Source organism: Equus przewalskii, unplaced genomic scaffold (assembly GCF_037783145.1).
Source record: "Equus przewalskii isolate Varuska unplaced genomic scaffold, EquPr2 ChrUn-9, whole genome shotgun sequence".
Classification (NCBI taxonomy): Eukaryota; Metazoa; Chordata; class Mammalia; order Perissodactyla; family Equidae; genus Equus; species Equus przewalskii.
This window is the reverse complement of record NW_027228757.1, coordinates 1,307,902-1,324,434: the sequence shown is the minus strand read 5'-3', so window position 1 is coordinate 1,324,434 and position 16,533 is coordinate 1,307,902. Positions and strand designations below refer to the sequence as shown.

Here is a 16,533-nt window from a genome sequence, read left to right as displayed (position 1 = left end):
TGGAGTTCCTCTCCTGGTGTCTGAGGAGGCCAGGGAAGCAGGACTGGGGAAGAGATGCCCTTGAGATGTCTCCTGAAGGCATCGCATCGCTCCTTCCTGCTTCTCCCAGCTCAGGCTGGCTGGGTCGGGGGAGCCCTCTTCCTCCTCCGGCTTCTCCGTCCTCCAGACCTATGGCTGAGAAAGGCAGTGAGGTGGACGAGAGGAGGAGTCCTGATCTGCAGCCAGAATTGACTGTGACCCCATCCCTGCTGCTGCTTGTAGTGCTTGACACCAGGCCATTCACCTTCCTCTTCTGTGCCTCAGTTTCCTCATGTGTAAGAGGAGGAAGTGAGCTGAACCCACTCTAAGCTCCTAGTTCTCTAAGTTCCGAGGGCCTCCTGGTGCCGGCCAGCTGCAGCCGTTAGCCTGCGGGGTAGGGAGGCCTCTTCTGGGAAGCCCCTGCCAGCCTTGGAGTCGGCCCAAGGAGCTCGGAATCTAAGTCGGCCGCGTCGCTTCACTTTACCAGCAGTTTTTCTTCTTTTTCTCTCCTCCCCCTGCAGCCGCCTCAGCTTCGGAAAAGTTCTGAAGTCATGGAAAGTTGGGGCTGTGCTCCCAGCCAGGGGCTGGGCCGGATGGCAGCCAAAACCTGAGCTGGGTTTTGACTTTATTTTTAGCTTTTCTGGCTGAGACGGAGGAGGGGAGACATCCTCCAGTTCTGGAAGGGCCTCTTTTCACAGGAGACAGACACTGTTGCATTAAACAGCTTGTTCTGAGGTGTGGCCAGAAGCCTGGACAGAGCAAGCACGCAGGCTGGGGCGCTGCCTCCAGGTCTTCCGGTCCTGCCCCTGCCCTTGTGGGCGGCACTCGGGGGAGCCCAGTTGGAGGGGAGGTGACTCCTGTTTGGAATCTCCTAAGCTGGTGGCAGGAGAACACAGCCTTGGGCGGCCCCTCCCTCCAGAGCTTCCTCTAGTCTAGTCTTCTCCATCCCGCGTCACAGTGAATCGTTGGGTCTTTTGGAGCTTAGGGCTTCTGTGGCAGGAGAAAAATCTTGGCAGGGCCACTTTTTTCCTTTTCAGGATAGATTTTTCCCCCCGTCCACATTTGGTTTTCCTTCGTTCCTTCTGCCGTGGTGGGCTCTGTGCTTAAGGGTTGATGAGTTACAGACGGCAGCCAGGACCAGGCCCCTTGGATCTTTCCCTCCACTCCCTGGTCTGCTGCTTTCTCTCACCCTATAGTGGTGAAGGGATCTTAACATCTGGAAAGTTCTTGGGTAACCTGGAGGTTTTTAAGAAAACAGAACTCCTCTGTTTCTCTAGTTCACTATCCAGCAAAAAGAATCAGGGGCCCAGAAAGGGGAGGGAGGTGGCAGAGGGAACCCCTGTTGGGTTGATTCTAGCTAAAGCTTTACCCAGTTTGAGGAGTGAGGAAGTTCAAGGCTGGAGCCCAGATGGACCTGGAGGCCACATCTGGAGCCTGATGCTGAGGCTGTGGTTAACGGGTGGACTCAGCCTTCTCTCAGGCTCTGACAAGACCCAGAGGGAGTGAGGCTGGAACCCCCGTGCTCTGCCCAGATCAGGGACCTGGACCAGGTCTGAGAAAGGGGAGGGTCAATCCTGTGCCTGGTTGTCCTCATCCCAGGTCTCCCTGAGCTTTAACAAGACTCCCTCCCCACAGTCCCCAGTGTGTAAAAGGGACTAGGAGAGGTGACCAACATTTTGGGGGCTCAAACTGAGAAGCATTAGGGATGCATGGACCCCAGGGCTGGGAGCCTGGCTGTCTGGGTCCCCACAAAGAGAGAGGCTTGGCTGAATGGCAGGTGGGTGGAGTCAAAGAGGAGAAGGTTAAGGCCCTGCGTGGGCAGGGGCAGGAGACAAAGGTGGCCCTGTCTCTTTGGGAAGGAATGGGAGGGGAAAGAGGGAAAAGCATTCATCTCCTGGGATCCAGCTTTGCCCTTGGCCCCAGGCACGTTCCTGAGCACTGAGTCATGGGAAGGGCGGAGAAGCAGGAAGGGGGTTTTGGGGACTTTGGGGGAAGTGGGAGTCCAGCCCCAGAGGCAAACAATGCAAAGAACCTAAAGCCAAGGATGCCCCCTCCTGGCAGGTTGAGGGACGGCAGTGCCAGGCCCCAGACTGACCTCCAGAGAAACAACTTGCCTATCTCCCTGGGAGACCTGGTTTTCTCTAGGGACACGGACTCCTCCTCTTAAACCCACTCTTCTCTCTCTTCTTTAGCAATACCAAGAAGGAGGGAGACCTGATGGCCGCGCAGGCCCGGCTCAAGGACCTGGAAGCTCTGCTCAACTCCAAGGAGGCAGCGCTGAGCACTGCTCTCAGCGAGAAGCGCACCCTGGAGGGCGAGCTGCACGATTTGCGGGGGCAGGTGGCCAAGGTGAGGCCACCTTCCAGGGCCCGCCCATGACGCCACCTGACACACACACACACCCTGGCCCCAGACAAATGCACACTCACTCTTCCACCCCAGTCGCCTTCAGGAGGTGTCTGGTCTGACCTGTCGTCACGTGGCATCAGAGCCATGTGCCTGTCCTAGCATCATTTCACCCATCCAGACCGTATTTCATCTTCCTTTGCTGCCTGTGGTATCTCGCACAGTGAATTTAAAATAATCCACAAGTCATTGCCACTGAACTCACGTTATAAGCTAGGGAACAGAATCAAAGAAGCCAGCTTGTTCCCAATGTCACAGCCTCATCTGCTCATGGCAGGGCCAGGACTAGAGTCAATTGGCAAGCTTCCGTCCTGGGCCCTCTCCCCTCCCAGGTCCTGCCACTGCAGCACACTGTGGAGAGACCGGGAGATGCCAGCAGGTTGACTACAAACCTAAGGCTGGACCATTCCCCTCCCAGGTCTCCGGCCTCCAGCTCCACCCTCCCCCCAGCCCTTCCCAGTCGCACTGGCCAGCCTCTACTTTGTAAGATGAGAATCTAAGGAAGGTGCTCCCCTGCTCAAACTTCTTCAGAGCTTCTTTTTTGTGGCAGATAAGGGCATCTCTTCATGATCCAACCCGTGCCTTCCAGTCTAGCCACCTCTCCCATCACTCCACTCGCCGACCCTGTCCTTCAGGCTTCAGCGGTACTGATCCTCCTGAAGATCCTGAAGAACACATGTGTGCCTTCAGACCGCTGGGCCTTTGCACTTGCTCTTCTCTGCCCTGTGGTTACAACAGTGTCCCTCCCCAGACCCCACTACCTGTCCCTCAGGTCTCAGCCTCTTGCAGAGGCCTTCCCAGAACCCCCTGAGCCACCCCAGGCACACTTTAGTTCCCTCCCTCATGTTTCCTCTATACTTGGGACTACCTCCTTCATAGCAATTGCCAAGTCGTGCCAGAGAGGGAGGGTGCTATCTTTTTTTCTTAGCACAGTACCGACCTAGAGTAGTTCCTGTGAGTGAGTAGGTATCATCACCTCTGTGGGCATCCAAGGCTCTCATCACTCCCCTGGACCTGGTTCCACACATGTAAAGGGGTGCGCTGGGAACAGCCCATTGCTCAGCTTCCTTCCAGCTCTGATGCTCTGTGACACCTCTCCCTGACCTCTGCCCCTTTTCTGTCAGCTCGAGGCAGCCCTGGGTGAGGCCAAGAAGCAACTTCAGGATGAGATGCTGCGGCGGGTGGATGCTGAGAACAGGCTGCAGACCCTGAAGGAGGAACTGGACTTCCAGAAGAACATCTACAGCGAGGTGGGGATTGTGCTCTGCAGGCCAGAGGGGCTGGGTGGTAACAGACACCAGAGTTGGGGCTGGTGAAAGTGGGGCTGACAGTGGCTCACAGGGTTAGGACTGGGCAGGATGCTCAGCCACCTGGGTCTTGGCCTCTGAGGATTAGTTCTGATTTTGGTTTCTGTGTCCCACTCTTCCAGGAGCTGCGTGAGACCAAGCGCCGCCATGAGACCCGGCTGGTGGAGATCGACAACGGCAAACAGCGCGAGTTTGAGAGCCGGCTGGCGGATGCCCTGCAGGAGCTGCGGGCCCAGCACGAAGACCAGGTGGAACAGTACAAGAAGGAGCTGGAGAAGACCTATTCTGCCAAGGTGCCTGCTCTTCCCCGGCTCCCTCGCTGCCTCTGCCCCCAGCATCCCTACCCCTACCCACCCTGGAATGTTCCACGGGGGATCAGGCAGATGGTGGTGGGGAGCTCAGGGTGCTCAGGACCTGAAGCTGCAACAATGGTGGTCTTCTCAGTTCCCTCCCTCTCGGTCTTGCAGCCCTAACCCTGTGTCCTCCCCTCCAGCTGGATAACGCCAGGCAGGCAGCTGAGAGGAACAGCAACCTGGTGGGGGCTGCCCACGAGGAGCTGCAGCAGTCCCGCATTCGCATCGACAGCCTCTCCGCCCAGCTCAGCCAGCTCCAGAAGCAGGTGAGGCCCCACCCCTTCTCCATTGGCCAATAGTCTGGGCAAGATGTAAGGTGGAAGGGGGCGGCGGGGGCTTCCTGAGGCAGGGAGTGAGGAGTGGAACATGCCCCCAGGACCACAGACTGAGTAAGGGGCCTAGCATTTGGAGTCGGATGACATGTTGGCTATTCCAGGACTGCCTCTCATCTGGCCGATATTACCTTCACTTCTCAGAGCCTTGGTTTCCCATTTGAAAATGGAGATCATTTTTATCCTCCCTAACTCACAGATCTGCCACGACACGCAACGTGAGGTGTTAAAAGCATCAGTATTATTCTAGCTGGCTGTGCCATTTGTGACAGGAGGAAATAGGTTCTAGCCTCAGAATTAGAGATTTCAGTTAGATATTGGGAAGGACTTCCTAGTTGCTAGCCAAGGCGATGTTGAGGAGGGTGGCTGAGTGTCCCCCACGCCATCCACAATCCTCCCTCTCCATACTCGGGGCCCTCGGGAGTTTACCAGACCCCTGCCTCCCTCACCCAGCTGGCAGCCAAGGAGGCGAAGCTGCGGGACCTGGAAGACTCGCTGGCCCGCGAGCGGGACACCAGCCGGCGGCTGCTGGCAGAGAAGGAGCGGGAGATGGCGGAAATGCGGGCAAGGATGCAGCAGCAGCTGGACGAGTACCAGGAGCTGCTAGACATCAAGCTGGCACTGGACATGGAGATCCACGCCTACCGCAAGCTCCTGGAGGGCGAGGAGGAGAGGTGGGCTGGGGAGGAGTCCGGGAGGGGCTGGCGACCACCTCTGGCCCGCAACCGGCCTTGACCAGGCCCCCCACCTTGTCTCCCCTCCCCAGGCTGCGCCTGTCCCCCAGCCCCACCTCGCAGCGTAGCCGTGGCCGTGCCTCCTCCCACTCGTCCCAGACTCAGGGTGGGAGCAGCATCACCAAAAAGCGCAAGCTGGATTCCACCGAGAGCCGCAGCAGCTTCTCACAGCACGCGCGCACCAGCGGGCGCGTGGCAGTGGAGGAGGTGGACGAGGAGGGCAAGTTTGTGCGGCTGCGCAACAAGTCCAATGAGGTAGGCCCCCCGGTCAGGTCAAAGGGAATACGGCCAGCTAAGGGAGAAAAGCTGAAAGGTGAAGGGATACAGTTTGGAGAGAAGAGTGTTCCTCTACTCAGAGGCAGACCCGGGTGAGTGTGTGTCTCCTCCACACTCTAGTTCCGCCCTGGCTCCAGGACTCATTGCAGACTGTGAGACCCTAGGCAAATTACCTCTCAGAGCATTAGTTTCCTAGTCTGTAAAATGGGGATGAATAATGGTCCCCAACTCTTTGAGTTGTTGGGAAGATGAAAGTATCAAATGTGTCCGGCACAGCATAAGTGCCCACAGATCGTAGCTGTTATCCTTGAGGGAGAGGGCAGGGAGGGGGAGTGGAGGGAGAGGCCTCTGGTTGTGGTCTGCCTGAGCCCTTGAGCAAAACAAACCCAAGAGCCTGAAGGAGCCTCCCCCACCTTCACCTTCCCTCCTTTCCTGGCAGGACCAGTCCATGGGCAATTGGCAGATCAAGCGCCAGAATGGAGATGATCCCTTGCTGACCTACCGCTTCCCACCAAAGTTCACCCTGAAGGCTGGGCAGGTGGTGACGGTGAGTGGCAGGGTGTTTGGGACTCTGGGGTGGCCTTGAGTGGGGATGGGTTGGCCTGAGGATGGGAACGTTGGAGTGAATGCCCTTCTCTATTCCTCCCTCCCCAGATCTGGGCTGCAGGAGCTGGGGCCACCCACAGCCCCCCTAGTGACTTGGTGTGGAAGGCGCAGAACACCTGGGGCTGCGGAAACAGCCTGCGCACGGCTCTTATCAACTCCACTGGGGAAGTGAGTATGCTGCAGGCTGGCCTCTTGCTTGACAAGGCTCCCCTGGCGGCCAAAATTGGAGCCGGCTGTCCCCAACCCCAGGAGGCCAATTCAAGGCCACCTACCCCTAGCTCGCCAGGGCAGTCCCAGGCCCCAACTCTCCACCCAGTGGGCAGACCACAAGATGCCTCCCCCAGCAGCATGAGGGGTGGAAGTTAGACAGCGAGGATTGTTAAAGGCAGACCATAATCCTACCCAGAGAGCTTGACAGTGTCCCTCTGGGGTAGAAATAAGTTCTTTAGCTCCAACACCACAGAGGACAGAGAAAGCAGCAGGCTGGACAAAGGGCCGGCCACCAGAAAGGTTCTTAGGTGGTCACTGTGGGTGGATATGCTGCACACCCCTCCCCTGCCCCTGACCCCCTAACCCTTGGGCCTGGTCCCGTGTCCCTGGCAGGAGGTGGCCATGCGCAAGCTGGTGCGCTCAGTGACTGTGGTCGAGGATGACGAGGATGAGGATGGAGATGATCTGATCCATCACCACCACGTGAGTGGCAGCCGTCGCTGAGGCCAAGCCCACCCTGGGGCACCCAGCCAGGCCTGGGGACAGCCTCTCCCCGGCTTTGCCATGCCAAAGATCTTTTCATTAAAGAATGTTTTGGAACTTCACTCGCTGCCCTGGCTTTTCTTCTCTCTCCTCCCTATACCTTGAACAGGGAACCCACGTGTCTGGGTGCCCTACTCTGGTAAGGAAGGGAGTGGGCACTTTCTGATGCCATGGAGTATTCCTATGGGAGCAGTGGACAAGGGTCTGGATTTGTCTCCCGGGAAGGGGAAGGGAGGACAGATGTGGGGCACCCAGCCCTGCCTCTCTCCCCCCATTTCTGTTGCATGCACTTTCTTTCTTGTCCCTTCCCCATTCCTCTTGCATGCACATCTTCTCATGTCCCCCATTTTTCCGGCAAGAATCTTCTCTCTCATTCCTGCCCTCCCCAATTTATTTTGCATGCCTGCTGCCCTACAAGCTTGCCTGCTCTCTCTTAAACTTCGAGTAGCTAGGACAGAATCAAAGCCACAGCTCCAGTGCGCTGTCCCCAAGTCTTCCTGACCCTTCTCCCCTTTCATATCTTACTGCCCACCCCCCAGCCCCAGCCTCCCAGGCCCTATCACCCATCCACCCTCTGGTTCCTTGAGGATGGAACCCCACCATCCTGCCTGGTGGCTGGGAGTCTGCAGGAGCGAGCCTGGGTGTTAGGCCTGAGTGGTCAGTCCCAGGCTCGCCGTCCCGCCTGAGCCTTGTCTCCCTCCTCAGGGCTCCCACTGCAGCAGCTCGGGGGACCCCGCTGAGTACAACCTGCGCTCACGCACCGTGCTGTGTGGGACGTGTGGGCAGCCTGCCGACAAGGCGTCTGCCAGCAGCTCGGGAGCCCAGGTGGGCGGATCCATCTCCTCTGGATCTTCTGCCTCCAGTGTCACAGTCACTCGCAGCTACCGCAGTGTGGGGGGCAGTGGGGGTGGCAGCTTCGGGGACAACCTGGTCACCCGCTCCTACCTCCTGGGCAACTCCAGCCCCCGAACCCAGGTGAGTTGTCCCTTTGCCTCCACACTCTACAAACAGAGGACCCTGGTCCTTGAGGGTTAGGACAAGGTGGCCTTGTTGGGGGGAGAGCCTTCTCTTCCGCAGCCCGGGGGAGTGGGACCCTCCTCCCCGCAGCCCAATATCCTAGACAGTCCACCCCTGCGTCCTGCCCCTCCCGTCTGAGCCCCAGACTGGAGGGCAGGAGCAGGCTGAGGGTCAGGGGAGGGAACGTGCGGAGCCAGGCACTGCCACTCACACCTCTGCCCTTCTCTCTTCTCTCTTAGAACCAGAACTGCAGCATCATGTAATCTGGGACCTGCCAGGCAGGGGTTGGGGCTGAGGCCTCAGGCTTCCTCCTCACCTCATGCCCACCCCCACCCCGCACCTCATGGGAGGGGGCCTGAAGCCAAAGAAAAATACCCCTTTGTTTTTTTCTTCTATGTTTTGTTTTTTTTTTCTAAGAGAAGTTATTTTCTACAGTGGTTTTATACTGAAGGAAAAACACAAGCAAAAAAAAAAAAAAAAAAAAAGCTTCTATCTCAGTCTCCCCCTCCTTTCCCCTGCTTCCAGGGAACTCCATATCTGCCTTAAAACCAAAGAGGGCTTCCTCCAGGAGCCAAGGGAAAGGGATGCTTTTACAGAGCCTAGTTTCTGCCTTTCTGCCCTGCCTGCTGCCCGCACTCCGGGGACCCTGTGACATGGTGCCTGAGAGGCAGGTGTGGAGTCTTCTCTGCCAGCCTCCGAGGGAGGAGGGCTGAGCCAGGCCCCCGCGCTGGTCCCCCGTCCTCCCACTACACCTGGCTGAGACTCCTCAGCCTGCCCTGCCCCCAGTCCCACCCCTGCCCCAGCCCCGGGGTGACTTGACTCCCAGGTACCAGCTGCGCTTGCTTTTTCTGTATTTTATTTAGACAAGAGATGGGAATGAGGTGGGAGGTGGAAGAAGGGGGAAGAAAGGTTAGTTGGAGCCTACCTTCACCCAGCTTTCGGGCTGGGGGTGGGCTCTGCCCAGTCACTGGAGGGCCAGGTCAAGTGGGTGCAGAGGAGGAGGGAGAGGGAGGCCCAGTAGAAAGGGTGAGAGCCTGCTGGGGCCCACCCCAGAGGAGCAGGGTGAGCAGGGGTGGAGGGTGTGTGGCAGTGGTTTTTGGCAAACACTAAAGAGCCCCTTGCCTCCCCGTTTCCCGTCTGCACCCCTCTCTCCTTCCCGAATCAATACACTAGTTGTTTCTATCCCTGTCTACTGTGGTGTCTGTCTTTGTTGGTGGGCGTCACCGTGTGTTCCGAGGGCCAGAGACGCACACAGATGTCGCGGTCATTCGCATCCTCATGCTCATGGCTGCCCAGCCTCGCCCCTGCTCTGGGGGAGACGAGACAAAGCCCTCAGAGCACTCCAGGTCCACATCTGGCCACTTGGTGGTGGCTGATGGGAGAGGCTTTGACATGACCAACGTGTGCCCATGGCGGGGCTCTCTCCCTGTGATGTCCCTCGGAGAGGTAGAGCCGGAAGGGGGACATTTCCTTCTTCACTTCTTCATCCAACCAGCACTTATCGAAGGCCTTCTACATGCTGGACCCTGAGCTCGGCATGAGTACTAAGACATACCACACGGACCCAGTCTGAGGGTGGTGATGTCTCAGGACCTGGGGCAAGGATAAATGGTGGGGAGGGAGCAGAAGCTAGTGAGGGCAGCAGCATAGGAGTGGGACTGACTTTGCAAGCAAGCAGTTGGTGTCCCTTTGTGCCACACTCTGCTCAGCTCGGGGATAGGGAAATGAACAAGACAATATGTTCAGAGTCCTCAGGGGATGTGCACTCCTGTGAGGGTCTGAAAACGTGGACTGCTGTGGCCAGAGGGACGTGTCAGGCAGAGTGGGAGCCTCAGAGAGGGAAACGGCTGATAATCCGGGAGAATGAGGAGCCCAGACTGAGGGAAAGGGCCCCAAACAGGAAAAATGAGCTACAGAAACCAACCCGTCTCTGGCCCTTTATAGATTCCAAAACATCTCTGCACTATTTCATTTGACCCTCACACCGTCTTGAGAGGTGGGTATTGTCCCTTTGCCCCTGGAAATGGGGCTCAGACTTAACTTGCCCAAGGCCACATAGCTAGTAGGTGGCAGAGATCCCAAGGTGGCTGCACACCTCTGCGCCTGTGACATCATGTTCAGCTTCTGAACAAAAAATAGTGATGATAAAGTATGTTTATGTTCCTGGGGGGCAGAGGAGTGGAGCCTACAGTCAAAAGTCAGTGAGAAAAAGAGCACGTCTGGGATTATAGGAAACTAGATTGGAAAAGGCAAAATGGTGAGAGGAGAGAAGCCTCGGAAGTCATGCTGGAAACCCCTAATATCCCCTGGACTGAGACCGGGGGCCTCTGGGAAAGGGATGCTGAGAGGAGAGGGTGTGGGCTGGAGGAAGAGGTCCTTGCCTGGGGTGGGCAGCTTCGAAGAAGGAAACTCTTCCTCTCCCAGCCCAGGGAGAAAGCACCGCGGGCCCCAGTGGGAATGGGGTCTTGACCTGCAGCGAACGAGTCCCATGAGGGCCAAGTGCACTTCCCAAGCCGGGCACCTGGGGGCGCCAGAGCCCTACCCACGGCCGCCAAGTCGTCCGCGCACCCTGGGCTGGGGTCTCTCGCAGCTCAGCTGAACCGGGTGGATGGCGCGGGCTCTGAACACAGGAGGCCGTGCGGGCACTGTGGCCGGGGAACACCAGCAGGAGCAGGAGAGGTCCCTGCTCTTGAGGAGGGCTGAGACGCGTAAGGCAAGTCCGCAACAACTGCGGCAAAACAGCCTTGCGGTGGAATTGGTGGCCCCGGACTCGCGCAGCTAGAGCGTCCGCACGTGTGGTTGCCTCACATGATGCTCGCAACACAACTCGGCGCTCAGCAGGCCGGGTATTTAAAAACAAAAAATTTTCTGTTAGAATGTAACGCATACTGTGTAGTAAACCTAAAAACACGGCTAAGTACAGAGAAGAAAAAAAAAAAGTCATCGGTTCTCAGTTACCCAGAAGCAACCACTTCTTTCCAGATTTTTTTCCTGAGCATGTACTTCACATAGTTAAGATCTCACTAGGTCTTAAATTTTGATTCTGCTTTTCGCAGTTAGCATGCATAAGCACTTTCCAATGTTGTTTCAAAGTCTATAAACATTCTTTTAAAATAACATTGATTCTTCTTCTGTTTGTTCATGTAATACTTGGCCATTACAGAGAGGGTAGAAAAAGAAAAAGAAAAAAATACTAATCATCTGTACTTCCACTACTCAGCAATAACTGCTATGAACATTATGGTGGGAGGCCTTCAAGCATTTTTTGTTTCAATTTTCTTTTTTTTGAAGAAGAAGAAGATTAGCCCTGAGCTAACATCTGCTGCCAATCCTCCTCTTTTTGCTGAGGAAGACTGGCCCTGAGCTACCATCCGTGCCCATCTTACTCTACTTTATATGTGGGACACCTGCCACAGCATGGCTTGACAAGCTCTGAACAGGGAACCGCCAGCTGCCAAAGCAGAACGGGTGAACTTAACCACTGTGCCACCCAGCCGGCCCATTCAATTTTCAAATATATACATATATTTATAATTTTCTGCTGGCTGTTACAAATAACGCTTCCTGGAATGTACAACTTTGCACACATCTGTGGGCATTTCCATGAAACAAATTCCAGGAAGAGTACTAGCTGAGTCAAAGGCCAACACATCATAAAGGCCAATGATAAAATTCCCAAGCGTTATCCAGAGAAATTGGACCCTTCCCGTTCTCGGCAAACAGGGAGCTCACGTCTCCCCAAACTCCACCCAACACCAGGAGTTTTGTCGGTTTTGATCTTTGTCAACTTGATGGGAAGACAATTATAGTTCACTACTGTTTCAAAGTCCTTTTTTTTTCCGTTTTCTTTTTATTAGGTGCTACATAATACACTGCATAATCTTCTAGCAGGGGTAGATGAGCATAACTAAATTATTTTTCATCAACCAGGAAAATGCTTCCTTAATCACTGTTCTCCAGACCCTTTGACACATAGTAACTATTAACTCCAGAGACACACCTATTTCTTTCCATCAAACTGCACTAAAATGAATAATGGGCAACGCTTTTTTCCTTGCCCCCGTTAGTGAACCTGTGGATTCGCTCAGTGGCCACTCCAGGGATGAGCAAGCACACGGCCATGACTACCATCCCGGGGAGAATCTCGAACCACATGGCTGGACGCTTACTTGGGCCCTTAAAGTGCATTTCTTTGATGAGAAGTTGAAATTCTTTTTCATTCACGTGTATTGGTTATTTGCATTTCTTCTGGTGTGAATAACAGGTTTCTATTCTTTTTGCTCATTTTTTTATTGGCAAAATTATCTTTTTCATATTGGTTCTTAAGATTAAGGGAGAAAGCTCTCCCTCCCGATTGTATCTATCTATAGCTATTAAACTGTGTGTTTTGCAAAGATTTTATAAGGGATATTTATTTATTTTTTTTTTTTTTATTTTTTTTTAAAGATTTTATTTTTTCCTTTTTCTCCCCAAAGCCCCCCGGTACATAGTTGTATATTCTTCGTTGTGGGTCCTTCTAGCTGTGGCATGTGGGACGCTGCCTCAGCGTGGCCTGATGAGCAGTGTCATGTCCGCGCCCAGGATTCGAACCAACGAAACACTGGGCCGCCTGCAGCGGAGCGCGCGAACTTAACCACTCGGCCACGGGGCCAGCCCCAATATAAGGGATATTTATTATATGAACATTTTTTAATGGCTGAATGTATATACAACACTTCATTTGATCGATCCCCTCTGGCCATTTGGATTAATTCTCAGTTTTATATTGTAAACAATGCTGCAGTGAATACCTTTTCTTTAAATAATTCAGGTAATTTCTTAGGATGGAATCCGATGATTCCCCTGCTGACTGGTCTTACTTTATTTTATTTATTTATTTATTTTAAAGACTGGGCCAGCCCCCGAGAAATAAAACCACACATCTATGGACAGCTTATCTTTGACAAAGGAGCTGAGGGCATACAATGGAGAAAAGAAAGTCTTTTCAACAAATGGTGCTGGGAAAACTGGAAAGCCACATGTAAAAGAATGAAAATTGACCATTCTTTTTCACCATTCACCAAAATAAACTCAAAATGGATCAAAGACCTAAAGGTGAGACCTGAAACCATAAGGCTTCTGGAAGAAAACGTAGGCAGTACACTCTTTGACATCAGTATTAAAAGGATCTTTTTGGACACCATGCCTTCTCAGAGAAGGGAAACAATAGAAAGAATAAACAAATGGGACTTCATCAGACTAAAGAGCTTCTTCAAGGCAAATGAAAACAGGATTGAAACAAAAAAACAACCCACTAACTGGGAAAAAATATTTGCAAGTCATATATCTGACAAAGGCTTAATATCCATAATATATAAAGAACTCTCGCAACTCAACAACAAAACATCAAACAACCCAATCAAAAAATGGGCTGGAGACATGAACAGACATTTCTCCAAAGAAGATATACTGATGGCCAATAGGCACATGAAAAGATGCTCATCATCGCTGATCATCAGGGAACTGCAAATCAAAGCTACACTAAGATATCACCTTACACCCGTTAGAACGACAAAAATATCTAAAACTAATAGTAACAAATGTTGGAGAGGTTGTGGAGAGAATGGAACCCTCATACACTGCTGGTGGGAATGCAAACTAGTGCAGCCACTATGGAAAACAGTATGGAGACTCCTCAAAAAATTAAAAATAGAACTACCATACGATCCAGCCATCCCACTACTGGGTATTTATCCAAAGAGCTTGAAGTCAGCAATCCCAAAAGTCCTATGCACCCCAATGTTCATTGCAGCATTATTTACAATAGCCAAGACATGGAAGCAACCTAAGTGCCCATCAACAGATGAATGGATAAAGAAGATGTGGCATATATATACAATGGAATACTACTCAGCTGTAAAACAGAACAAAATCATTCCATTTGCAATAACATGGATGGACCTTGAGGGAATTATGTTAAGTGAAATAAGCCAGCGAGAGAAGGATAATCTGTGTATGACTTCACTCATATGAGGAATTTAAAATTATGGACTAAGAACAGTTTAGTGGATACCAGGGGAAAGGTGGGGTGGGGGGTGGGCACGAAGGGTGAAGTGGTGCACCTACAACACGAATGACAAACATTAATGTACAACTGAAATTTCACAAGATTGTAACCTATCATTAACTCAGTTAATAAAAAAAAAAAGACTGGGCCGGCCCCATGGCGGAGTGGTTGAGTTCGCACGCTCTGCTTCGGCAGCCCAGGGTTTCACTGGTTTGACTCCTGGGCATGGACATGGCACCGCTCATTAGGCCATGTTGAAGTGGCATCCCACATGCCACAACTGGAAGGACCCACAACTAAAAAATATACAACTGTGTACTGGGGGGATTTGGGGAGAAAAAGCAGAAAAAAAAAAGAAGAAGAAGATTGGCAACAGTTGTTAGCTCAGGTGCCAATCTTTAAAGAAAAAATAATAAATAAATAAACAAAAAGATTGGCACCTGAGCTAACATCTGTTGCCAATCTTTTTTTTACTTTCTTCTTCTCCCCAAAGCCCCCCAGTATACAGCTGTATATTCTAGTTGCAGGTCCTTCTGGTTGTGCTACGTGGGACGCCACCTCAGCATGGCTTGATGAGTGGTACTAGGTCTGCTCCCAGGATCTGAACCGGCAAACCCTGGGCCGCTGAAGCAGAGCACAAGAACTTAACCACTCGGCCATGGGGCTGGCCCCTAGTCTTACTTTAAATTCATGACCACACCTCCCTAGTACTGCCTCCCTTACTACTCCTGTCCTAGCTCAGTCACCTCCTTTCTTCAGGTGACTATTTCATACCTTCTCCTCTCTCTTCAAATTTCCCCTCCTCACTCTCAGCTGCTGACCTGCTTCCTGCTTCATCCCCCAAAGACTGCTCTTGTCAAGGTCCCCATGCCCTGTGCATTGCTAACCCAGTGGTCACTTCTCAGTCCTCATCCTCTTTGACCTTGTCCATCACAGATGATCCCTCTCTGGTCCTTCTCAGCCTACACTGCTGATTCCTCCTCTTCTCCCTGACCTCCGACAGATGCAGTGCCCCAGGGCTCAACTCTTCTCTTTTCTGTCTAAACTTAGGCCCTGACAGACTTCCTCCAGGCTCCTGGCTTTAAATACCATCCATACATTGGTGACTCTCTAGTTATACCTTCAGTTTATTCCTTTGCCCTGAACTCCAGACCTGAATACCCACTTTATGGACTGATGGCATCTCAAAGTTAACATGTCCACAACTGATATTCTGACTCCCCTCCCCCGCCCCGCCCCATTGCTCTGCCTATAATCTTCCCCATCTTAGCTAATGACCCTGCTTCTTTTCAGTTGCTCAGGCCAAAAACCCTGGAGTTCCTCCTTAACTCCTCTGATCCTCTCGTACTCTCTCATCCTCTTGTATAGTCAATCCATTAGCAAATCCTGTCAGCTCCATCTCTAAACTACATCTGGAATCCAGTCCATTCTTACCACCACCACCACTGCCACCGCCACCACCACCAGCATGTCTTGTCTGGATTATGGCATTCGTTTCCTGACTAGTCTCCTGCCCTTGCTCCATACTGTTTATTCTTCACACAGCAGCAGTATGACCTTTAACAGTTTGGTCATTCCTCTGCTCAAAACCCTCCAGAGCCTTCCCAAAGCACTCAATGTAAAAGCCAAAGTCCCCACAATGGCATGCAAAGCCAGGTATGACAACCCCTCCACCGCATCTCTCACCACTCTCCCTCGTGTCCACTCCTCTCAAGTCACAGTGACCACCTGGATATTCCTAGACTAAACCAAGCACATGCCTGCCTCAGGACATTTGCACTGGTGGTTCCCTCTGCCTGGACCACTTTTCCCATCAAATATCTGCATCCTCATTCCCTCACTTTTTTCAGGTTTCTATTCAAATGTCACCATCTAGTAAAGCCTTCCCCAACCAAATTTTATAAAATAGCATCCTCCTCCCCATCCTGAGCCCTGTCACTTCCGAAACACCCTTCTTGCTTAATTTTTCTCCAGGGCACTTAACACCTCTGGACAGATTTCATTTGTGTATTTGTTCATTTTCTGTCTTCCATGCCAGAACACAGACACCCGAGGGCAGGTATTTGTGTCTGTTTCATTCATGCTGAGTCCCCGGTACCTAGTGCAGTCCCTGACAACCTGGCAGGTACTTTGTAAGTATTTGTAAATGCGTAGACTCAGAAATGGAACCGTTCAGTGTGAGCACTTTTGCAGAAACTGAGACATGCTGCCAAATTGCTTCCAAAAAGATGGAACCAGTTTGCACTTTGACCACTAGGGGGCAGGCTATTAGTCTTCTCATTTTAAGGGCGGCAACTGAGCCCCAGCGAGGAGAGAGGTTTACCTGAAGACACCCAGCTGGCTGGTGCTGGAGCCCAGGACTCCTGACTCCCAGGAAATACTGCGGCAACTCAGAATACTGTGGGGGGACCGAGGAGGGCTTTACGGAGGAAGGGGTCCTTTTGGGGTGGGCGTGGAAGGATGGGAAGAATTTCATCAGGTAGAAAAGAGAAGAAATACCACTCCAGGTAGGAGATATAGTCGAAGCTGAAACTTGAGGAAAGGCAGGGTCCAGGTGGACTGGGGTAGAGCCTTCCCACACTGAAGAGATGGAAGGGGGCCTAGGACTCCAGCCAAGGAGGCTGAAATTAATGCCTTGGGCACTGGAGAGCCGAGGATTTTTGAGTGAAGTAGTGATATGAGAAC

General features: G+C 52.7%; 1 protein-coding gene and 1 pseudogene across 5 annotated transcripts in view; one reads left to right on the top strand and one right to left on the bottom strand.

Annotated features, from left to right (window-relative positions):
- Positions 1-8,984, top strand: part of LMNA (lamin A/C) — a 43,994-nt gene extending 35,010 nt beyond the window's left edge. For 4 of the 5 annotated variants that reach the window (XM_070608516.1, XM_070608517.1, XM_070608519.1 and 1 more), the window contains 11 exons: positions 2,211-2,367; positions 3,549-3,674; positions 3,854-4,024; positions 4,225-4,350; positions 4,870-5,090; positions 5,183-5,405; positions 5,866-5,973; positions 6,081-6,200; positions 6,636-6,725; positions 7,491-7,760; positions 8,042-8,984. In XM_070608516.1, the coding sequence (XP_070464617.1) occupies positions 2,211-2,367; positions 3,549-3,674; positions 3,854-4,024; positions 4,225-4,350; positions 4,870-5,090; positions 5,183-5,405; positions 5,866-5,973; positions 6,081-6,200; positions 6,636-6,725; positions 7,491-7,760; positions 8,042-8,065 (1,636 nt within the window). In that variant the 3' untranslated portion in view covers positions 8,066-8,984. Of the gene's footprint in view, positions 1-2,210; positions 2,368-3,548; positions 3,675-3,853; positions 4,025-4,224; positions 4,351-4,869; positions 5,091-5,182; positions 5,406-5,865; positions 5,974-6,080; positions 6,201-6,635; positions 6,848-7,490; positions 7,761-8,041 lie in introns of those variants that run through there. The other variant, XM_070608520.1, reaches the window with a different exon arrangement.
- Positions 8,985-11,632: 2,648 nt separating this feature from the next.
- Positions 11,633-12,133, bottom strand: LOC103548825 (NADH dehydrogenase [ubiquinone] 1 alpha subcomplex subunit 1 pseudogene; annotated as a pseudogene).
- Between the last annotated feature and the right edge of the window lie 4,400 nt (positions 12,134-16,533).